General features: G+C 36.7%; 1 protein-coding gene across 3 annotated transcripts; it reads right to left on the bottom strand.

Annotated features, from left to right (window-relative positions):
- Positions 1-2,419: 2,419 nt before the first annotated feature.
- LOC141434466 (USP6 N-terminal-like protein) lies at positions 2,420-24,999 on the bottom strand. Of its 3 annotated transcripts, XR_012452060.1 has the most exons (7): positions 24,337-24,998; positions 18,206-19,034; positions 17,889-18,124; positions 15,010-15,071; positions 9,148-9,334; positions 5,255-7,283; positions 2,420-4,806 (listed from the first exon to the last, which is right to left on the bottom strand). XR_012452060.1 is itself a non-coding variant. In XM_074096897.1 (6 exons), the coding sequence occupies exons 1-6, from the start codon at positions 24,477-24,479 to the stop codon at positions 6,908-6,910; spliced, it is 1,824 nt and encodes a 607-aa protein (XP_073952998.1). In that variant the 5' UTR covers positions 24,480-24,999; the 3' UTR covers positions 2,420-6,907. The 3 variants fall into 3 exon arrangements, 2 of the variants coding, with proteins under 2 accessions (XP_073952998.1, XP_073952990.1); XM_074096897.1 differs by having other exon boundaries at positions 2,420-7,283; positions 9,157-9,334; positions 24,337-24,999; XM_074096889.1 differs by having other exon boundaries at positions 2,420-7,283.
- Positions 25,000-25,366: the final 367 nt, after the last annotated feature.

Here is a 25,366-nt window from a genome sequence, read left to right as displayed (position 1 = left end):
AACGAAAATAATATCATGATTTCTAAAAATTGCTCTTTTCTACCCTTGTTTAATTATAGTTTTTTTTTTGTAACATTTCTCGTAAGTAAAGCTGCTGTTGCATCCCACGGTCGCATGATTTTTGATTGAGTATGAGTAATTAAGTCACGAGTCTTAAGTAAGACGGGAAGAACTACGAGAAATCTATAGCCTTAAAATAACAAGGTTACCTTTTTTTACAACATGTTTCATCATTCTCAGGCTTTCAGCACAGTATATATTTAAGCTAAAACAGTATGGAAGCTACGAACAAATCGATCGAAACGAACACTCACACAGACGCGCGCTCTACACGGCCCCGAAGGGGTACTCGCGGTACTGCAGTCGCGTGTGACGCGTCGAGACTAGCGACATCTATGTTCCGCTCTCATCATTGGTTTCACGGGATACCCGTAAAAGTAACAAATTTGGAGTTGAAATAAAAAATACAAAAAAGACTCCAAAAAACCAATCATAATTTGATTGCTTAGTAGCGACATCTCTTGTCTGGATGAGCGGTTGGTTCCGAAAGAGTGTGACGTCTCTCGATGAGAGCGGAACATAGATGTCGCTAGTGCTGCTGCATAAGTAGCGTAGTAGAAATAAGCAACCTGAGATATGTATGCATAGGAAAAATTCGTGTCTAGATTCCTGTCCAGCGGTGGTGTAGGGGTTATAGCACGCAGCATGGATTGCTGAGGACCTGGGTTCGATTCCCAGCGCTGGTCTCTTTTTCTGGTTTTTCTATGCATCCATGTCTCAGTTTGTATTTTCGATATGGTTTCACGGGATACCCGTAAAAGTAACAAATTTGGAGTTGAAATAAAAAATACAAAAAAGACTCCAAAAAACCAATCATAACTTTTGTCCTCCCTTTTTTTCCGAACAAAACGGGACGACGCAACACTGTGGTTGCTCGATATTTTTATGGTACGGTTTTAAGGTGTATTAAATATGATTTTAATCTAAACTTTGTTTTCACGACCGTAATAACAGACTTTGAAAGCCGTACTTAAAAACCTCACGCAACAGTGCGCCATCTAGTGAGACAAAAAACGATAGCCCTCATTGCGTGATGCGGCCCAGACAATCCGCGATATTAAAAACCATGTCTGGAAAATATTGTGTACTAGTGTATAGCTGCTTGAACACGGATCGTTCAAAACCGGGGCTTTCATTTTTTAAACTCCCCGCTGATGTTGAAAGGTAAGTATGATTTACTATTACTAAATAAAATGCTTTTTCTTTTAAAACGGTTGGTTATTTTGGTGATAGGTAGGTATTAAAGGCCATAAATTGTGTTAAATTGTTTAAAAAAATATATATTATTTTAAGTGGTGAAAAATATAACTGACATTACGGAACTTTCAGAATAGTTATTTTTAGCTATTCGACCGTCCGAGATACAGCGCGAACTAAAATTTTTTTTTTTCAATTTTACAAAAAGTAAGTGGACAACCCTAACGCTCCCTTGGAGCGTGTGTATTTATCTCAAAAATTATGCCTAGCTTCCATGCTGCTTTAGCTTATATATATACTGTGCTTTCAGCTTTACTACTCACAAGAACTTACATCTTCAGCAGAATCATGGACGCCACGCACCCGTGTGATACACCAAAATGCCGTGTTATAATATTAACCATTTATTTGGCAATGTACCTATGCCACAATGAACTTGATTCAAGACTATCTTTATGATTTTTTTGGATGACAAGGTAACGACGAGGTTTGAATCATGAACTTTTTTTTGCCAAATAAAGGGTAATAATGAAATGAGTTTATTACAATTATCCAAACCGCAGTGTCATGCATGCAAATAATTTCTCAAGTATAGGTATGAACTGCCAATTATACACAAAGACAAATTATAAAAATAAACTCAGTCCTCATTCCTAACAAGCGAAACTGTCGTGAATAAATCTTTTTTCTCAAAAATGACCGTAAAAGTTGACATTATTCTTTACATATGAAGGTGAAGTGCATAGTTTATGGTTATGGTCAGCGAAAAATTAAAAAGTTAAAAAGATTGCAGGCGCGCTAGCTCGACAATAATGAATTAGCGCGCCTGCAATCAGTCACATTTTTTTTAAGTTAAAAAGGGCATGGAAATGTTGGCACAAGTCGTATACAGCCAAGTATAATGAACTCCGGACTTTTTCTATTGGGTCTGAAATAGCTTGTGGTGTTTTCGGCGGAAAAATACACCTGCAGTTTATTTTTAATGAAAAAAGGCGGGAAAGCATAAGAAAAATTTTGGAATAAAATTAAATTTTATAATATATTTTGAGAAAAAATTTATTCTATTTCAGAATTATTCGCCATTTTTGAGAAAAGCTTTATATTAGTCTCGGCTGGAATAGCAATTGCTGGCTTCGTTTTAGTTAAACGGACTCGCGCCAGCAATTGCCTACTTCCAGGCCACGACAATAATCTACTATTAATCCCACCTTTTAACATTACTACTCAAGTACTCACTGTATACTTGTATCACTTACTATCAGATACAAAGAAGCGTACAAGATGCTCAAAAGCTTTGCTAGCCCTGTAGTAAATGGCGTTAAAGCGTATAGCATTACTGAGCATTCTGGTAGCAATGATTTATCCGATTGCTTTAACAATGGCCCCTTATACTCTAAAGGTGCAATAAATAATATCTAGATAGAAAACAGTTCGAACTCTGCTCAAATACGTCATAAATTACAAAGATCCAACCGTGTCTAATAGTACCTATTGTTTATTTACAAACATTCAAAAGCTAAATACAAACAATCCAATATCTCAATCTACTTTAAAGGTGTCGGGACTAATGTAGAAACTGGTGGAACAGTACATTTCAGAAAGCTTTAACAACTTAATAGCCAGCCGGATTTATGTGTTAGTAATCAGAGAGTACGCTGACTTTACTTACATGTATAATCATGCTTAACCTCTTCACGCCAGAGTCATCCAGTCGTGACAGCCAATGGAATGCCTCACACGCCACGGTCATCTATATATGACCAACACTCAACTCGAAATGAATCCTTGTGCAATGGAATTAAAAATCAAGTTTATTTGTCGCTGGTTTTTCTGTGGCGTACAGAGCACGTCACTTCGTTTGTTTCGTGGCGGTGAAGAGGTTAATAAAATGGCCTACATCACCGCGTCCATGCGCAATCTAAAGTCGCACATTATTGTAAACATGAAACCGGATGGCCTTACCACAATGCTTAATATTCTACTTACCTAATGGTTGCTTCATCAAATCTGACCTTAAAGTATATTTTTTGAACGGCAGTTTAACTGACATTATTGCAATTCTCACTGTTCGTTTACTTCTATATCAAATTTTTAATTATATTTCTACATATTTATAAGTAGATTATTTTTGACAAAGGTCTTTTAATCTAATTAGTGTTCTACAGTACATACATCCATAAATTACATAATTAAACGGGGTTTATGTAAGGAATATTTGATTCCTATTTAGTAGGTACATTATATATAATTGATATACACATACCATTTGCATTTCTTGACAAAAATTGTGACGGTCGAATACTATCTAGTTATACCTATATTGAAACGAACAATGTTTATAGGATAGGAATAATATTTACATCTACAGTAGAAATGGAACCGCATACATATCTCATTTTCTTCACTGTATTTGCTAGTCATTTTCGTCAAATTGCTTCATGACTTAAAATTCAAAAGTAATTATTCTAGTAGGTACGTTTCAACATTAGGTACCATAGGTAGAATTTGTTATAATGTCTATCTATTTAGGTGGCAGAACATGGTGTTCATATTCGCGTTTCAGTCATTAAATATCCGTCTTTCAGGATTACACTAAAGCGAATAATCGACGAATAAACGGAAGGGTAGTGCCTGCATTATATTAAACACCTCGAAGATAATGCTTAAAACAATAGCTGTGTTATTTATATTGTGTAAAGCGTTACTGTCTAGTTTTAGAGCCCGTATCTTAAACTTCGGCTGCGACTCTAGATCGTACCACCTAGCAGAGGCGTGGCGTCAGATATTTCCGTGATAAAGCCGAAGCAAAGATCGCTTACATCTTTCATAAATCTTGTTTGTCCTGTGCCCTATTTCTCGAAGTTACAATTTACAAGCGGTAGTCTTAACAGTAAAAAGCCGTGGTGGCCTAGTGGTTTGACCTATCGCCTCTCAAGCAGAGGGTCGTGGGTTCAAACCCCGGCTCGCACCTCTGAGTTTTTCGAAATTCATGTGCGGAATTACATTTGAAATTTACCACGAGCTTTGCGGTGAAGGAAAACATCGTGAGGAAACCTGCACAAATCTGCGAAGCAATTCATTCAATGGTGTGTGTGAAGTTCCCAATCCGCACTGGGCCCGCGTGGGAACTATGGCCCAAGCCCTCTTGTTCTGAGAGGAGGCCTGTGCCCAGCAGTGGGACGTATATAGGCTGGGATGATGAGTCTTAACAGTTGTAATTTTAACAGTATGCATTGAAAGGAGACTACCGCTTGTAAATTGTAACTTGTAGCTTCGTGAAATGGGCCTCTGGTTGTACTATATTGTTAATATTGGGCAAGCCAGTGGGAATAGGGTTCTATGGACGCTTCGCCACTGCCACCTAGTAGGTGGTGGACTTAATGTCATGCTTCCAACGACAGAACAAGTAACGACCGCTCATGCTAGCTTTCCTGACTACTGCAATAACTAATGTAAAACAAAACATTGAAACCGTTACCGGAAGCAATTAGTTAAAAGTAACATAGAACAATAGTTAATAGCTAGCCGTTTACTATAGCGACAAGGAAGCTGTCTTATCATAGAATACTGAGAAATAAAAATCATAGTACCTATCTAAAGCAGGCGTTTTCAACTTTTTGGTTCTAACGGCACACTTTTCGTTCTTCAAAGTTTCACGGCACACCAGTAAAAAAATAGCCAAGTGCGAGTCGGACTTACGCGCAAAGGACTCCGTACAGTATAATGTATAACATGACGGATAGCGGAGGCTTGGTCTCGTTAACACCTTTAGGTACGAAACCCCAAAAAGCAACGTGAATAAAAATATATGGTTAAAAATTAGTACTATTTTCTCATTAAAATAGCTATTCATGATTCTAATGCAGCATACACTTCACGGCAATCGCGGCACACCTGAAAAATATACGCGGCACACCAGTCGAAAACGTCTGATCTAAAGTAATTGCCATATTATTTAACAAATACAGTTTTTTTTTTCATTGCAGTATTGAGATACCTTAGCTTAAGAGTCTTTGAGTGAGATTCAGCATGACATCACATCACAACTCAAGAGATAACAAACCTAAACAATAAACTGAACTGTGTATTTAGAACTATGCTAACAGTGCTGGTTACTAAATATTTCAAATACTTTATTGAATACTAATTATTTTTACTTTTATTTATTTAACATACAGTTTTTGTTTTGTTCGCATATTTATAATGTGGCTATTTATTAATGTTCAAAGAGAGTGAGAAAAAAATTATATACTGAGTTCTAACAATACAGCCCAAAATGTTACCATTCACCAAACAGCCAAACTATTATTGCTTATAACATTTCTTATCAGAAATTAATACGGTAAAAATGCTGCAAAAATAAAATAATGAACACGACCTTATCTATTATTTAATTATTGCATTTAGGAAGGTTTATATTTCTAATACTTTGCTCTGAATCAGATCTACTCGCTTTTGAAGGCAACGTAAAATTATATACATACATTATATATACATATATACTAATAAAATATAAACTAATATACATTTAAGTTAAATGTCAGGGAAAGTGATTTTTATGTTCGTTCGGTGCTTCAACGTTTTGTTAAAATAATACTGCGCAAAGCAATATTATTCTTGCGTACTCCTATATAGCAGTCACAATAGCCAAATCGTTATCGAATATCTATACAGCCAGCCATTACAAAGTATCTATAAGCGCTTATAGACTGCCTGTTGTATGGTTATGTTAATTGATTCAAGATTTCATTAAAAGCCTTTATTGAACTTGCAATATTCGTATGTAAGGTATCTTCAAATCTTGCAAATCAGATTTCATCCATTTCTAGTGATCGGATTGACTTACTTTTTGGTACGGATATGCAGATAAGATGACAATGCAAAACAGTCAACAAAGAGCAAAAAGCTTATTCAATACTGCCTGACGTTCGCAACCCGAAAATCACTTCCCTGACGACCAACGAGACGAGGTAAACAAATTATTTGAAACAATTCATGGAGTTACATAAAACATTATCTATGGGATGATATGTCTAGAATTAAACACGCGCCCGCCTGACAGGTAGGTACGGTACCGACTTCCATCGCCTTCGAAAGTAAAAAATTCAGAGCACAGCTTCTCTCGTCTAGTAGGCCTCAATTTATTTATTATTTAAGCAGTCATTTAATGTACATTATAGGAGATGAAAAATCAGTATTACGATGTAGGTTCAAAAATCTGTAGACCACACATTTTTCTGGCTGAAACCGCTGCCCTCAATAATACCTTAGAATAACATAGTATCACTCGCAATTCGCTATGGAATTTAGCAACAACAATCTAAATAATTGGTGTATAATATTTTCTACATCGCTGTGCAACTCAAACGACAACGCCTTAAAAATACGAACAGATACATAAAAATTTACACTAATAAATACGAGATTGTTAAAATTGACTGAGATTCCCCAAAAGACCTATCGACAGATAATAATCAGATTTAATACAACGAATCTAATGAGCATTATTCACTGTTAATTATTATTTGGTTTATATCTTTGATTACATCAGACATCAAGAGCTATTAACGAATGAGATTACATGTGTAGAAGTCAATCCTCAGGGTGCAATGGCATGACGAGATGAGTCAACATTATAATAACGGTTGACTTATTTTAGGTCAAACAATTCCGACCGCGAATCAATGTAGCGTTGCGTGATGATTCTTCCGGAATCAACAACGGGTGTCAGAAGCTCCTCGGACGGCACTTGGATCCTGATTCTGTTGTCGGATGGCATATTGGTTCCGTTGTTCGTGTAGAATGGGAGCGAAACGGGTTTGTGGTGTTCATCGGAGTAAGCTTTGTATTTGGAGGGGGTAACGGGGTGGAGACGCGAGGGGCTGGCGGCGAGGGGGTTGTATGTCACGTGGATACGGACGACGTCATCGGAGAGCGGCGACGCTGAGGGGGGATGTGGCGTCGCGCGCGGCGTCGACTGTGCCGTCGACGGCGCCCGCTGGATGCTCATGCCGCAAATGCCAGACCTGTCCAAAACAAACGCCTTGTAGCTTTACCAAAAAACTTTTACATTCAGTACGTCCAGTACGCTCCTTACACAAATGTTCGACAAATGTTGATGACAATGTGGAGCGTTTTAATCGTCGTATTCAGTCTTTTACGAAAATATAAGGATAAAGTCCATGAACTAAAACTAAATGCAATTCTGCGACCACACTCGCACGACGTGGTGGTGGTGATTGAGATTTTTAATTGACGGCCATATTACTAGGTAGTCGATTTTCGTGACACATGGGTAACGCGATTGAAACGCTTCAGAGCTCCACCCAATATCTAATATCGGCTGCCAGTATAGGACATTCATAAAAGCGCCAAACCAACAATAGAACCTTATCGCGCTGAAAAGAACGTGGCTGCGACTAGTGAAAGCGATAGAGAAATAACAGTCGTGCTTGATACAATGATACACTAGGGCCAGTTTTCAGGAAACAGGCCCCGTCGCCTAATATTAAAAATGTGAAAATAACTGTCTATTACCTCTTCACGCTCAAACTACAATTGAAGTTGAAAATGCAATGTTATCGCGGCGAGAGACAGCGATAAACTAATTCTTCGCTGACGATGTCGCGGGTAACAGCTAGTACCTAATACTATTGCAAAAAAAAACTTAGCTAAATACAGTTTATGCACTAGCTATTCAGCATTACTAAACTTATCCAAGTTTTGATTTAACAGGTCAGTATAGCTCACATCCCCACCCTTAAATACTACTTTAACCTGCATTTTTTTCTGTAAATCTTCTTACTTGATATAAATGGTGAAGATACTTGATGCAAAGCCGTATTCAGACTGAAGATAAAGTGAAAACTTAACAACATTGTTTACTTTTTATTATAACAGAGCGTTAATTTCGCTAGCTGAATCTGTTTCTAACTACAAGGCAAGCATCATAACTTTGGCAAATCTAACTTCTAGCACGCCTTAAGGCGACAATATATAAATTATAATATACATGGACAAACTTGAGCAGATTCATACAAAACTCGTCAACTGGTAATTACATACCTGAAATCGATATTAATATCCATTAATCTCACCATAACTATATGACATAAAATCAGAATTTATACAATTGTACAGTGTAAATGAGGAATGGTCACTCACTACACATTTTAGACTATCGCGGTCATTACTAATTTTATGAATTAAATTAGAGTTTTGTTCCGCGTACCTTGATTTTAACGAAGCTCGATATTTCGGCATAGTTGCATGCGCCATGATCACGAGACGACTGGAGAATTGCCGGTATGCTAGTACCCTCTTCTTAAAAAGTTGCCCACTACTAGTAGAACTCGAACTCACTTAAAGTCACGGCAGAACACTCATAGTATCACTCACTGTTTCGTATTATCACGAGCACGATCAGGTTTAACTATATTTAGCACTGGTGACCACGCGTACTTGAGTACTTAAAACCGTCTTCTCGATTAAAGTAAGGGTATTTCGTAATATCGAGCTTCGTTAAAATCAAGGCACGCGGAACAAAACCCGAATTTAATTCATAAAATTTGGTCATTCACTATTCACCCCCCGCTAATATCGGCTTCTGCCGATTGTTTTTTCAGCTATTTTATAGAAAGATGCAGTGTCAGTCCTATACTTCGGTGATACTTTAGATTAAGCGCCTGTTCCAGCACTCTTTGTTAATTTCCCGTTATCTTATGTGAGCGCCTAGATTTCATTTACTGTTTAATCGAACAAGACAAACAGAGATGGCATCGTAGATATGTCACATGAGATAGCAGAATCTTGAAAGGAAGTAACTCAACAGGGTGTATGTAAGTTTCGTTTTGTATGAATGTTCTCGATCCATCTACAAAGACATCTCACCCATCTGACCCAGTGCCGTCGTCGCTGATGCTGTGTGTGTCGAGCGAGTTGTCGGGCGCATGCGAGCGTCCACTGGAGAACACGCTGAGGTCCGCCGTGCTCGTGACACTGGTGTCGGCCAGCGACCGACGCGACCCCAGCGCCGACACGGAGTCGTCGCGCGCGCCGCCCGCCACGCCGCTGTGCTCTGAAACACGCACCCATCACAATACACCACACAACGCCACACCTAAACGCTATATACAAAATCGCATGCCAAATAAATTTAATTATCAACGACTTACCTTTGCAAACACACACATTCTCAAGCGAACCAAACTGTGCTGATGCACATGCATAACTAAGTGAAATGAAATCTCTGCTCATACGTAAATCGTTTAAAGTATAGACACGTTTCGAGGGTAAACTTATTTATTGTTACATTATTTACACTAAGTATAATAACATCATTTGAGACGTTTTTTTGGCCGCTTATTGCTTGTGAGAGTGAGATAGCTTGGTGTTTTTGGGGAGGTTTTGGCGGTGCGCGGGAGAGAGGCGGGGGCGGGGAAGTCGAGATGTATATCGACGGAGGCCTGGGAGGTGCGGAGGGGGACGCCGTACCGGGGTCGCTCGTCTGGAGGGAAAAAGCAACACAATTTCATTATTACCCAAACTACAACCACTAAGGTGAATTTCACCTGTTCCTACTTCAATATTTTTTCATAGAAATGAGAGAACTTCACAAGTTATAACTTAATTGCTAATTAAAGGAAATGTCAAATGTGTCATCATTTCAGTTATAAACAGTAAACACTTTTATCTAAAAGCGACAAAATTAATGTGTGCTCGCTACATATCTGAATGTGATATTGATATCTAATAAGAATTATAATATCACGTACCATTCTAATAATTGTAATTGTAACGTGTTTTGTGTATCTATATTTTTTGTTTCCCTCACACCACCACGGGCGGCAATACTAAAAATAAAACGAATACATGAACTAGTGAAGTGTAAATTTAATGTATAAAGAGCACCACACGCTGTGACGCTCTGCGACGCGCACACCACGAAGTAATAATTACCAATAAAAAAAATATCAATTAAAAATTAATTTATTATTCCTGACTAATTCGTTTCGCCATTTCGAATTAATATTTATTTCATAATTATTGTATTCTTAAAATTAAATAATATAATTGCTACGATTGTATGCGCGTTAAATTATTGAGAAAAGATGATAGGGGTGGGTTTATGTAACAAACAATGAGCAACAACGATAACCAGTAGTGAGCAGAGATTCTTTGACAGCAACACCACAAACTCTCTCATAACAGACTTCAGTATGATAAAGCTGATTAATTAGAATGTGTGTGTTTTGGTAAACAAGTGTAAAAGGACCGGCAAATTAATGTTTAAATAAACTTAAAGCTTTAATAAAATCGCGAAGGCTATATTGATGACAAGTTTATGGGAAATTAGCGTTATGAGGTAGCACGAACAATGCACAATCTCGGGGACCATTAAGATGTGAGGAGCTAAGTGGCAAGACTCGCACGTGACCTCACTGCCGTATTTAAATTAATTATAAAATAAAATCACATTCTTATATGAACTGAAACTTTCATGATTCTCCTCATATCTTAGAACCGCTTGTTAAATGCACTATCTGTAAGCGTTAATCACAACATAAACCCACCGCCGTACCACCAAAATAACCTTGATAGTGCACATCCTAACGTATTTCAAAAACCATTGATGCTCTAAGTTATCAAATTACGAGTAATATTTATGTTTTAATCAATAAAATTGATTGCAAAGCAAGATCGTTGACATTTACAATACACTGACATTTGAAGTAACTAAAAAAAAGTCAATTTATCCTCACTTGCTTTTACAATAAAAACAGTTTAGAACAACTTGTTTCTTATTTATAACTTAGTATGGTTTTATACAACAAAAACATGATTTTGCCAAGATTTTATGAAAAGAGTCTAGATACACACGTTATTTAGTGTGTTTACACTAAATAACGTAAAACCTACAAAGTAAAGATAAATCGACCTTAGATGCATTCAAATCATCGCTTTGGACAGTGGATGGCATAAACAGCAATGCCTTATTTTGAACTTATTTATTTATGTATAGGCGGTTGTAGCAAACTAGCAATCTTAAACCATATTTCATTTTAGAAAATATCTCCATGGCGTTTATAACCTAAATTGATTATGTTTTATGCATAGTGAAATCATAAAATATCATTACAAACAAGTAAGTACATCAACATACTATAAATTAATCTTCTCGAGGTGTTTGTGCACAATTTTTTTATCAATGCTTAATTATTTGCAAAACTGACTCAAACTAGAGCTTATTTTATCGGTTGTAAGTTGTAAGATATATATGTAGCATACGATCTTGTACTGAAAGCACGGAGCCCGCAGACCCCGGATTGTCGTAGCACAGTTATTATTCAACCAACATGTATTTAATGTATTCTATAAACTATTTTGCAACTCCTACAAACGACAAAAGCGTATTTCCGAGATAATCTGCTGTGACGCCCACTTTTGCAAAACTAACTCGCTATCGCATAATTTGGACAATCCTAAACCAATTTAAAAGCATTTAATTCTAGCTGGCATGACATTAGCGTACTATTTATACTGGAAGAAATGAGGTACCTCATTTTTTACTCGCTTGGTTAATTTGTCTCGCATCATCTCCGGTCACAACATTGTCCGGCCTAGTCCGCTACCGACTAGTCGAGTTAAGTGAGATCGATAACAACTCATAATAATACAGCGTGTATTTTTGATACTACCTCAAACTGTAACCAGACGATGATTTAAGCGCTGTGTTAATTTAGAATTAACTACCAGAGCGTAATTAATTTTTGAAATATTTTCGAGCAGCAATGTAATGCGTACAAAGCGTTCTGTGACATCTGTCACGTCAACAAGTGCGACGTTTAGAATAAAAACAAATTAGTATCGCGTAGTGATACATTGCGTGCTAATTAATTTTGTGCGGAAAAAAATAAGTATTTTTTTTACTAAAACATAATAAAATGTGATTATTAGGGCCTCCACTAACTGCCCTTAAAGTTTGAGGTAGTATCAAAAATACACGCATAAGTGATACAAAATATAAATATATTAGTATACGCATTTCACATTTTGTATATCCTGGAATTGCTTAATTTACGATGCGATTCTTTTCTCATGCCCACAAAAATACGTCAACCTACTAACTCCATGTCGCCAATTTGTGACATTGTGCAGGGTGACTAATTTTAATACAATTAATTTATTTCCTGCCTCCCTATAATAAATTTGTAAAAATGTTGTTCTAGTCAATCTAAAAAACAAATGCCGATATATCTGACAGTCATCAGATCAGCTCGATGGTTAAATTATCCTCATCGAATCCGATTCATTTAAATCAATTAAACCATGATCGTTCCATTATATCAGGGGCAAGGACATATCGATACCTTGGGGCTCAAAGCGCGTAAAGCACAGAACACAACTTTTCAGGAGAAGCCAAAAACCGGAAAAAAAATAAAAAATGTATAGTGGCATGTATAGTATAAATGTAATGTGAATGAAATTCGTTCTTATTGTATGCCTACTAACTAACACATGTAGCTATATGGACTACTTATGTCTGAAATAAAAAAAAAATATTATTATAGTTCTTTTGTTTCTAATGTTACATAAAAGTCTTCTATTAACGAATAGCTTAGAATTTCTTGTAGTTTTTCTCACTATACTCCAATTTGGTGCAAACTTTACGGTTAAAGAGATACGTGGTATATGGTGGTAGATTTTGTTGACATTCATAAGTGCTTGTTATAGCTATATGCTAGAATAAAGATATTTTGACTTTGACTGTGAAAATACAAGGATTGGATCAGCAAGGCCGGATTTTAACCTTGAAGCAACAAAGGAGTGAAGCCCTGTGGTTGACTTCTTAGCGGCCGGGAACATAGTGTTTACTCGTCAAATTTAAAAAAAAAAATCCGAAGTCTCTATTGTGGGGGCCCCTCGTTTATGGAGGCCGTAGCCCCGGTTGTATGTCGTTACCGGTGTTTTTTAATACACTTAATACTTACTGCCTTAATGATTATACAATGTATTTTTTTTGGTTTTTATAGCTAAATAAATGTGTTTAGGGGCTAAAACAACACAGGCCGTAAAGGACGCTTTTAAATGAATTTTCTTACGTAGATAATACTGATTGACAGAGGAAAAAAAACTGTATAGGATGCCATAGAGGGTGCCTTTACGCCCAAATGTCCTTACGCCCTTTGAGCCTCAAGGTATCGATATAATGTTATCCTTTTTGGATTTGGAATTATGTATTATGTGCTTACCTATACATATCAATCGAGACCAACATTGACCTACACAACTAGCAACTAGCTAGCTCGAGCGTCGAGCTAGAGTTGAGGTGAATGATTACACACACAGGGCCATGTGAAATGTGAATAAAGAAAAGTATAGTTTTAATTATTCATAGAGCCCACAGCTTCTAATAGTAGTCATGATAAAAAGGCAGTGAATAAATAAATGTATTTGATTAGACAACCATGTTGAGCATAATATAACATAAAACAGTACAAAAAGGGTGAAAAAGAAACTGAAATTTTACAATTTTATACCAAAAAAGATACTAAGTAGAACGTAGAACCTCCTCCTTTTTTTGAAGTCGGTTATATATTACTAATATTTTATAAGGGTTATAAGAAAAGTAAAAATATTTGAAAATAAACTTCTTAAATGAACCTACATCAAAATAAAATTTTGCTGATGATATTGCATTTTTGTTCGAAAAAAAGGAAGGCAATTAGATAGAATCCCGCTATCAATACACGTCACGAAAGAGTGTGCGTGACAATCCATTCACCGCAACTCTAGATTCAAACCTATATACATATTGCTGTAAAGTTAAAAACTACAAAAAAAACCGAGCATGCATGGGTATTGGTGCAGTCTGAGATTAGAACTCCGTATTTTTAACCAGAATCTTTGCATCTTAAATTTTAATATTCTTGCTATAGTTTATAATAATTTTGTGAAATTCGAGCAATGAAAATTTTGAAAAAATAACATGATTTGAATAATATCACTAGAAAATAATATCTAACAGTACGATTGTTGCACTCAACAACCCAGTTTAAAAGTCGTGCTTTATGGAATTATACATGTATTTTGAAATCAATAATAGGCGGATATAATTAAGTATTGTTAGATGAGGTTCACCAATAAATTGGAACAGAGTTCATAGCTTATGACTGAAACAAAAAATCTATGGAAAGGTATTCATAGGCAAAGCATGCAGTGTGCAATATCTCTTTTACTTTGAAATCAGACTGTCTAACGGTTGTTTTTGGTGATGTCAGTATGCAGGTATTAGCTCTTTTTAATACATTTTGTGCAATTGTAAGTACTGATTGTATCTGGCAAGATATATAATCCGTTTTTCGATGGCAAAGTTGCTAATAAAAAAACCTATTTAACAAATTCAATACATTAATCGACAAACAAACCAGTTGTACGATTCAAATCATTTCTAGAGCCACGCGTGACAATAAGAGTTAACTTTTAAGCTGGTTATTCGGCTACCAGCATTCATCGAAGATATAAAATACTCACTTTCGCACACGCATACTAGTTAGAAAGGGATATCTTTAAGTCCGCGCCAAAACCTAGCCTCCTAGGCCGCCGGATAGCAGGATTATAGGCAGCTATGTCATCGAGAGCGGGGAGTCTTTACAAATGCACAATATTTGTGTCATAGATGCGTGAAGTGGTGCGAGCCGAGGCTCTCGTCGGAGGTGGTACGCGAGGAGGGCGGGGTGCTCTCCAAATTACCTGACACGGTGTCACTCTGCGAAACGCGCAGTTCCTGCAGCTCCAGAGCCGCCTTCTCGCGCCTACAACATAACAAACATTCATTTATTTACTAGCAGTTACACGCGATAAACTATCACTATTAGTAGGTATCAACGCATTCACTACCACCTGACTTCCACTGGTGCCACCGACGCACGTGTGCGTTCAAAATGTATGAATAATTATGACAGCGGCACTGAGCGAAGTCCCGAAAACGCATATGTGCGTCGGTGGCAGTGAATGCGTTAACATTATGAAATACTATTTGTTGCCCGCGACTCCACCCGCGTAGAATTTCGCGTAGCGTCATCACGGGGAACTATGCCATTTTCCGGGATAAAAACGACCCTATATCCTTCCTCGGGACTAACTATCCGTATATCGAATTTCATTTGTCAGTTCAGCGGTTTAAGGGCAACACACACAGAAAGCGTGCGCGGGTCGGGTAGAGTCCGCCGCGTGAGCCGCGCGGTTCGTTGTATTCACACAGAGAGCGGGTCGGACCCGCGGCGGGCCCGCAGCGGCTATCAATGTTGCCAGTTTAGTGACTTAGTCCCTAGAAGTGACGACTTTTGCTTAAATCTTAGCGACCGCAAAAAAGTTTTGACGACAAAAATGGTTTATCTGGCGACTTTTGGAGTACAAATTAAAACAGTTCTAGAACCAATAATTGATACGACATTTTAGACAACTCGACACAGAATACAGTGCCACGAGATATATGTGGAAAACGACAAACGCGCTTGCGCACCAAGGTCAAACTTTATTTACTTACTTAATTATGTAATGATGGGCGATGGATGATTTTTTTAAAAGTGGCTGATTTTTTTTATCGACAGGAATAAGCTTATACTAGTCAATGGAAAAAATATCAGATTTTCCTGTAGTACCAATTAATTAAAAAACTAAAATACTTAGATTTTATTCTCGCCAAATGAACTAGCTACTGCGCATGAATACGGTTTTTAGGGTTCCGTAGCCAAAATGGCAAAAACGGAACCCTTATAGTTTCGTCATGTCTGTCTGTCTGTCTGCCCGTCCGCGGCTTTGCTCAGGGACTATCAATGCTAGAAAGCTGTATTTTTGCACGGATATATATGAAAACTATCCCGACAAAATGGTACTAAGATTTTTTTTTTCGATTCATTGATTTGTTTGCGAAATATTCAACTTTAAAGTACAAATTTTCATTAAAATCGAGTTTTAGGGGTTTTTAACTTAAGCTTTAGGGATAAATATTTTTGAGAGTTGGTAACACTGCGCTCGGCCCGCGTGCTGTTTGTGACGAGACGACGAGCGACGGGCGCGGGCCCGCGCACGACCCGTCCCGCGCCCGCGTTCTGTGTGAAGGCGTCCATATACCGCCATGCAAATACGCCCGTCGCGGGCCCGCGCACGACCCGCGCCCGCTCTCTGTGTGTGTTGCCCTTTAGACGTGAAAAGGTAACAAACTTACAAATTACGAATTTATAATATTATAAATAAAATAAAATATCACGGGACAATTAACACCAATTGAACTAGTCCCAAAATAAGCTTAGCAAAGCTTGTGTTATGGGTACTAAGCAACGGATAAATATAATTATATAGATAGATACATACTTAAATATATATTAAACACCCAAGACCCGAGAACAAACATTCGTATTTTTCATATAAATATCTGCCCCGACGCGGGAATCGAACCCGGGACCTCAAGCTTCGTCGTCAAGTTCTCTAACCACTAGGCCATCTGGTCATCCGTTATGGGTTTATGGGATTGGATATACTAACATAGCTTCTTAGGTAACTGTTACTACAGTTAAGTATGTATCTAAGTTATTCGATATTAAATGATATTATTATTATTATTACATCTGGCAGGTATATTGAAATACAGGGTATTTAATAAATTCACATGGGGAGTCCTTAAAATCACACATTGGAAGAAAGAAAAATCAGATTAAAGGCATCAGTACTAAATAACGATTATTTAAAGAAAACGATTGACTGTAAACTCGCATATCGAGCAAAAAACAGTAGTTACATACAAAAAAAAGTTTATTAATGCGGAAAATGGATGCTATGCTTTAATTGAGCGCCTGGTCATACATTTAGGACACAGAATATCCAATTGAGTAATGGGGACATTAATTGTTGATTCATTTGTCAACTTTTGATATAATTTAATTAGGTACCCGTAGTTCCTCGCTCCTCTATTTTCGTAATCTCCGAAAAAAATCGTATATCGTAACCAGTGCTTGGATTACTTTTAACAGGATATGTTGACTTTTATGGACGAATGACCTGGTTAAAGCCGCGGGTTCACCGTGGATGTAGACCACTTGCAACCGAAGCAACTGGAGGTTTATAGGGGAGGCCTACTTCCAATAGTGGACGTCCTACGGGTGATTGATAATGATGAAGTTAACCGATTTATAATATGAACTATCCCTCATTAACAAAGGTTACTTTAAATCGCTAAAAGTCAAAGTTCACGGTGGAAGCAGATGAAGAAGAAATTCTAACTGTCTATCATTCTCCCATAACTTAAATAATATTAATAACCAACTCTTTTTCTAGACAATCAAGAACACTTAAATAAAAAAGAAACTGAGATGAATGAAAAATGTATCAACGTGTTTCATTTATTGATGCATTTGCCGTCACCAACAGGGAAAAAAAATTCAATGACATAATTGTTATAATTCCCATTTGCGTCACTTGTATAATTATTATAAGTAAGTACTTATGTCAATCTATTAAAGAGTTAATGATTCATAGATATTATAATCATAGGGGAATTTCGGTAAAACTACAATTGAGTGAATTGGAAAATTAAAATTGACACTATCAGTCTGTCTGGTATTGGAACATACCTTAATATCACAGTAGCCCTGGCTTGTTTCTCGGTCTCTGAGAAGTTTTCCGCTCGCTGGCCAATCTTGGACTTCTCATCGGGCTCCACGAACATCCCTAGCGGCCTTTTGGGCAGCTCGTTCGGTGGTGGCGGCCCTGGATAGTCGAGCTTAGCGCGCTTCAGTTCATCCATCGAACGCTCCAAGTGATATATCACAATATCGTCTTCGTAACCAAAGTCTTTATGTAGTTTAACCTTAAAATTCCAACATAAACCAATTAAAATAAGTTTCACAAAGTTTAAACTTTCTTGCTTTTACTAGTCAATGATACACACCTGAATATAATTAACAATAAGATCCATATCATTCAATTTCATTATAGCTTTTTTATGAAGCTTGAGTATCGTATACGCCATGGCAGTGACCACTCTCTCTCCATCGAGTAGATATATATCCCACACTCTCAAACACAAACTAAAGGGCACTCGCTCCACAAAACACACAAAAAACCATTTCAGAGAATACAGTATTGCGTCTAATCCATACTTATCGAAATGCAGTTTCAATTTGGGCATGAACTTTGTGAGTATCTTGTCATGATGTCCTAAGAAACGGGTTAGCTTTGGAAAGCCCTCTATGTATAGACCGTGCATGTTGTACTTGATGTCCGAGAGCAAGATGGCGAGTGCCCAGAAGGCGTCCTCTTCATCCATGTACATGAGTAACACACCAGCCAGCCCTGACATGCCTTGGCAGTACCCCACCTCTGAGTTGTACATACTGTATGCGCACAGCACGTTAAATAACGAACATTGCTTCTCTGAATACCTCTCTCTGTAAAACTGATGTTCACGAAATTGACGGTTTACATCAGAGTCTATTTGCCTCACATCTGTAGACCATAGCTTGGCTAACTTCAACATCTCCTGGTATTTACCAAGCTTTTCAGATTTTATTCGATTGACGTCGAGTAATTTACACCATATTTTAATTCGTAGTGAATTTGGAATGCCTTTGTATATACGCCGGTGGAGTTTTTCTTTGGTAGCAGGCGAGTCCCAAGTACCCAGCATTTTAACCCATTTCTTCTCTCTTTCGACTTCGATGTTAATCTTTTGCGGCGCCGTTTTTTGCGGCAACCGCTCGTCGTGGATAAACCCATATCTGAAAAATATGCATTAATTTTATTATGGACATAGGTAATTAAATCTAAGAATTTTTTTATCATTCAAACAATTACAAGAAACGATTAGTGTGTGCCATAAATTACTATGCATAAACGTGCCACCTAAAGTTGTTCCAATAAAATTAGACAAGTTTACATATAAAAGTTGAAATCTTCTGCTTATTTCGCATTGCTTTTATGAAGAAAACAGGCAACAAACCACGTTTTTTTTAACAAATAGCCATACTACGAGTGAGTAGGTAAAACATTCGCTAATGCTATAAAAATAATATTAACAGAACTGATTACACAGTTAGCTATCAACTTCCTCTGTTGTAGGGAGCTAATCACATGAAAATGTGTAAAGCAGGCAAGCAAATGCAGAGCTTATTTCACAGATATTAAGTATAGTTTGTAACTATGTCACATACCACAGTGAAATATTTTAGCAGTGACCAGGCCGAAACCAGTCTACAGTTCACAAGAATCACAGCCCGCAATGAGCTAGCATTACCTAGCACACGCGCCGTTTTCCATCTTGTCGCTCAATTCATCCCTTTCTACTTGAGTAGTCAGAAAGGAATGCACCGAAAGACAACTGAGAAACTGACATACATGCTATACATGCTAAATGCGTACATAAAACATAACTGAGACAACATCCCTATAGAGGACAATATTGTCTAACGCGAGGGCTATCGCAATCATATGCACTAGTTCTTTCAATCCTTAAAGTATACCACTTGTATGAAAAAAAAAATGTAAATGAGATTGTGATTACAAATGCATTAGACAATATGGCTTTTGAAGTATGTATGAACAGCAGTTTTAGTCCCTGAGACCCTGTCTAAAACATGTGCAGATTCGCAATCGCATTTACTATTTCTTTCCACCTCTACCTGATGGAAGGAAAATGCTGAATGTGTTGCGATCATGTGCGGATTAGGCAATAAATATGCCTACAGGCAGTGACATTAGTTTTTTTTTATACCAGTAAAATATTATATTGCAAAGTAATAATTACAGTAACAATTAGAGGATAAACAGTTAAACCCAAAGTTTAATCTAGATCTAAATACTTAGTACTAAAGAGGTCTGGAACTGCTGAAACATGTTGAAAAAATAATTTACTAAGTAATAGAAAGCTACACTATCCTTGATTAACATGTACACATACACTACTATTTATCCTGAGAAGTACAAAGTTCCTGCAGAACACAGATAAAGTTGCAGGCAAATAATTTTGCTCCAAATTCAAAATTAAATTGTTTTTTTTCACCTTTGTCCTCAAGAGTGTCTATGATTAAACCCATTTTCGGCTCTTGTTCACAAATAACATAGACTTTTATCTATTTCAATGCCACAACAAAATAATTAATTGCTTTTGAAATTACAACATAACCAAGCCAGGCGTATTTAATTTTTTAATACAAAATTTTATGAGTCATTTTTGTCATGGCCATGACAGAGTGTATGAAAAAAAAACGTCACAAAACTGACAATTATTTTGGGTCATTTTTTAAAACTATCGGAATAAAGTGTGCTATTGTTTCTAAGTAGAAAAAAACCATTTTTTTCCCAAAATAAAAAAAGAAAGGGGTACATCTATTTTAAAACGCCCCAATACAAGTGATGATTGTAACTGTAACCTAAGTAGGTTACGATTACTAGGCATCGGATTTTTTATCTCACGGTAAGACGTTAGCTAGCAATGGAGTCGACATTAGCAATAAAATCCAACTCCTATTCATACCCATACTCACTCATTTATTTCATTCTAAAATGCCTTTATAGTAATCGTGATAACAAATCGTGAGCAATACCTATTACCTATGTGATTCAAATATTAAATAAAATTATTATATTATTAATTATTATTTTTATTTTGTGATTGAACTTTGGGTGTCGCGAACTATTTGACGCTGACTCGTATACCCAAAGAAAAATTATAGGATCGTTATATACTCACGAGCAAAACTACCGCATCACTTTTAAATTTTTCATACAACTTTGTATGGGAAGTGATGCAGTATTTTTGCTCGTAGGTCTCGTCTACTACCTACTCGTCACTCTTGTCCTTGATAATAAAATTAAAATCACTACTTAAAGAAATTATTGAGCATGAGTATGAATACAAGTTCTTGCTAATGTCGACTCCATGGCTCGCTAACGTCTTACCATGCGATGAAAACTCCGATGCCTAACGATTACCATACTATTGAATAGCACCCATCCATCCATCTAGCTAGGATGTTCAAAAGATAAATAGTAAAGTAAACTAAAACAAACTACGAGGGCGGAGTGATGTCCGGTAAAAATCAAATTCACGGTATTTTTTTCGCAAATCCAATAATATCAATTTGTAGTTGACCCTTTTATGAGATAAAAGGCGTATTTTCAGCCAGTTCGCTTTGATACCAAAATCCATGATAGTACTCAAAGACCGAAGAATAAAAGTCCGTGAGATAGCTGACATTTTAAGCATTTCAGACGAACGCGTCCGTAATATCTTACACACTTATTTGGATATGAAGAAGCTATCCGCCCGTTGGGTGCCGCGATTGCTTACGGTATGCTCACGGTGGATCAAAAACGCACAAGGGTGACCATTTCAGAGGAATGCTTGGCGAAGTTTCAACGTAAAAAAAAGGCCTTTGTGCGTCCATCCATCAGAGGAGTCTGCATTTATACTGAGGCGGGATCATTTCGGGCACATAATAGTAGATTATTGTCGTGGCCTGGAAGTAGGCAATTGCTGGCTGAGTATGAGTATTAAACGGACGAGCTTGCGAGTCCGTTTAACTAATACGAAGCCAGCAATTGCTATTCCAGCCGAGACTAATATAAAGCTTTTCTCAAAAATGGTGAATAATTCTGAAATAGAATAAACTTTTTCTCAAAATATATTGTAAAATTTAATTTTATTCCAATATTTTGCTTATGCTTTCCCGCCTTTTTTCATTAAAAATAAACTGCAGGAGTATTTTTCCACCGAAAACACCACAAGATATTTCAGACCCAATAGAAAAAGTCCGGAGTTCCAACAAAATATCTGATACCGGCTATTAGACTTGGCTGTATACGACTTGTGCCAACATTTCCATGGCCTTTTTAACTTAAAAAAAAATGTGACTGATTGCAGGCGCGCTAATTCATTATTGTCGAGCTAGCGCGCCTGCAATCTTTTTAACTTTTTAATTTTTCGCTGACCATAAACTATGCACTTCACCCTCTGATATGTAAAGAATAATGTCAACTTTTACGGACATTTTTGAGAAATAGTACATTACTGCAGAGGCCGGGAAAGAAAGGCTTGCAGGCCGAGTATGTATAGACAGTAGATAGGAAAGGTATACGAGGCTGGCATTTTCTTTCACGCCGAGGCTTGTATAGTGCTTTTCTCAAACATGCACTAAAAGAAATAAAAACCAATGTTTTATTTGTAAGACAACTAAAATTGTACCCAACTCAAATTATAACTACCATTTATATGTGTTTATTTAATTTTAACATGATTTTTTAAAACGTTAAAATAATCCCCATAAAATCAAATTGCTATAAAGCATGTAGATATAACGGACTGCATTTGTATGTTTGTCCTTCTTTCACGTTAAAACAGAACAACGGATCAACGTGATTTTTGGCATAGAGATAGTTTATGGGTCAGAGATTGATATAGGCTACTTTTTATCCCAGAAAAATACTCAGTTGATAACCGAATTTAGAGCAAAAGCTAGTGATGGTATAAATAACCTAATGATGAAGATGATGCTTAGACGATATCATAATATGATAAGTATATTGTAATAGAGAGAGTATAGTGGCAGTTTACAGGTGATATATATATTTATCTAATTATGCATCCTCTTGGATATTAGTGCAGTGGCAGACTACTGACAACTTTTGCGTAACTCAATATAAAAAAATCATTTGAGTAATATTGCCACTTTTGAAAAAAGACGTTAACGTAATTTTTGTCAAATATTTTTACTGAATCATTTTAATAAGACTTGCGAAATTGAGTACCTACTGATTTAAAGGTACCACAAAGATATCGTATCGGATCTTTTTCGAGAATATAAGTTTAAGTTCAGTCGATGTGAGTAGAGAATGCTTCTTTCTCAACACAAAAAAGTTTTTGATCAATCTACAACTCATTTAACCTTGCAAAACATAGAAAAACCAAATAACAATCCTTGCTTACTACCATTTTTTAAATGAACATGAAATAATAATTGATGACGATTATGATTCACTTATTCCGAAAGCCAGTACCGCCTCAGGTACTGGAAGTTACAGGTAATATTAGACAGTTGAAGAAGATTTTTGTTGCTGTCACATAAAGTAATTGTTTTAGTTTATTTTGATTACTAACAGTAACATGTTTTAGTGTATTATATAGTGTTAAATGCGTTAGTAAATATAATTAAAAATATTATATAACTTAGACTGGCTTCAAAAATTGTTTTTAAACATATAACAACTCCATGGATTCTAGAACCACAATAAGCATCCAAGTCCCAAGCTTAATGATTATGAATAGTAAAAATCCAGGCACACTACTGTAAGGTCTTCACATTGTTTGAAATGTAACTATATTTGGTACAGCATTGCATTAACTACTTACATTTAGTATTTAATCCAATAGGTGACCTCGAAATAACATAACAATCGTCAAGCTTGGTGGCATGCAGCATGGGTATAGCCAGGGGGAGTTTCGGGCGTTCAAGCCCCTCCCTTGACATGTTCAAAATATAAGATTTTTTTTTGTACACCCCCACAATGACCTTCCCAAAATTTAAGACTTGGTTTTGACCCAAGGTCTGCAGAATATCTAATGGGTATTGACTAATAGACTAGGATAACTCCCTGCATAAAATCACAAGTAACAAGGCATGTACAGAATAAACATGTTATAAAACTTATAAATTAAATTATATTGCTTAAGCAAGATGAGAATAACATACCTAACTAGAAGATTAAGCTTAAACACGACCAAAGTAAAAGTTTTATTATAACACATGGTAACCAAAATTTTAAATAGATCAATCAATACTTAATAATAAATAAATAAAAGTAGCTAAAACAGAGGTCTCAATTTATGGTTTTATGATCTGTAATTTAATAGTAATTACAGACAGATTATGGTCTGAGTTTTCGAGTACAGAAATCGCATCAACACTGAAAAGCTTATTATAAGTGCTAAGCTGAACAAAATTAATTTAAATACTTGGTTTATCAAAGTTTTAACCAACAGTGAAATACAATACAATTGTCACCACAATGTTATTTCTAGCTTACCTGTCAGTTTTGTGGTATTCCTCAAATTCAGGATCTTCCCAAGGGTCTATCTGTCCGGCGAGATTGTCCCGACCCCTCTCATACCGTTGAAAGATACGCTCCCGCTCCTCTGAAGCTCGTGCCAACAAAGATTCCTTATTCATAACACGGCCTGACTGTGCCACATACCGAAACACCTATTCTACCCACAATATTGCTATCTGACCTATACCTATTCACATTTAACTCAGAATGTAAATCAACCATCACCCAATCCGCCTCTTTAACATCACGACCTGCAACTTTTTCCTTTTCAACACGATACGATACTTAAGTGACGTGTGTCATACTAACTTATTTTTCAGCAAACCGAAAAAGCTTTATCTCATGTACGAGATAGCGTCTAAGGTTCGATAAAATGTAAGCGGCACAGCGGCACTTATAACTAAAACTACTCAATAAAGAACAAAATTTGTTCGCCTTGACGCCCTTTTTTCAGTTTGAAGAGGTGATTGGGCTTTGGGCTGGTTGGTTGGCAATTAAAGGCGTTTTTCATCATTTCCTTCGCATAAAAATAACATCTCTGTTATTTTCTCAGTGCTATAAGGAATGAATGATAAATATTTATGCTACTATCAACTTTTATTTTTAACGCAGTAATTTCTACAAAAAGCTCAATCAATACACAAATTTCAATAGTTGCCCGCCAGCACGCCACCCACATTGAGACTCTAACTGAAGTCCAACCAACCTCCATCCAACCGTCAAGTGCACAATGACGTAATGAAATGACATTTGAACGTTTGATTGAACATTTGAAGAGGGCCTACTCCGAAGTTCGAATATCGAAGTTTGTATCGTACTGTCTCTCTTGCTCTCGTATTAAATAGTATGATTGTCAAAGGACTGAACGACACGAACTTCGATTTTAGAATTTCGTAGTAGCCCTACTGTGTATGGTTGTGTCTGTCCTCCTCCTGTCTGGCCGTTGGAAGGCACTTTAATATTTACAGTATGACAAGATCTAAATTGACGTGGGTGACGTGACGTT

This window comes from Choristoneura fumiferana, chromosome Z, assembly GCF_025370935.1.
Source record: "Choristoneura fumiferana chromosome Z, NRCan_CFum_1, whole genome shotgun sequence".
Classification (NCBI taxonomy): Eukaryota; Metazoa; Arthropoda; class Insecta; order Lepidoptera; family Tortricidae; genus Choristoneura; species Choristoneura fumiferana.
This window is presented reverse-complemented; position numbering and strand designations above follow the sequence as displayed.

Excerpts from the sequence above, each read along its gene's own strand:
- LOC141434466 (XM_074096889.1), bottom strand. The coding sequence starts at position 24,479 with ATGAATAAGGAATCTTTGTTGGCACGAGCTTCAGAGGAGCGGGAGCGT. Across the intron at positions 18,125-18,205 it reads TTATTGTTAATTATATTCAG|GTTAAACTACATAAAGACTT; the intron begins GTGTGTATCATT and ends TGGAATTTTAAG. Across the intron at positions 7,284-9,147 it reads GACGGCACTGGGTCAGATGG|GTCTGGCATTTGCGGCATGA; the intron begins GTGAGATGTCTT and ends TGTTTTGGACAG.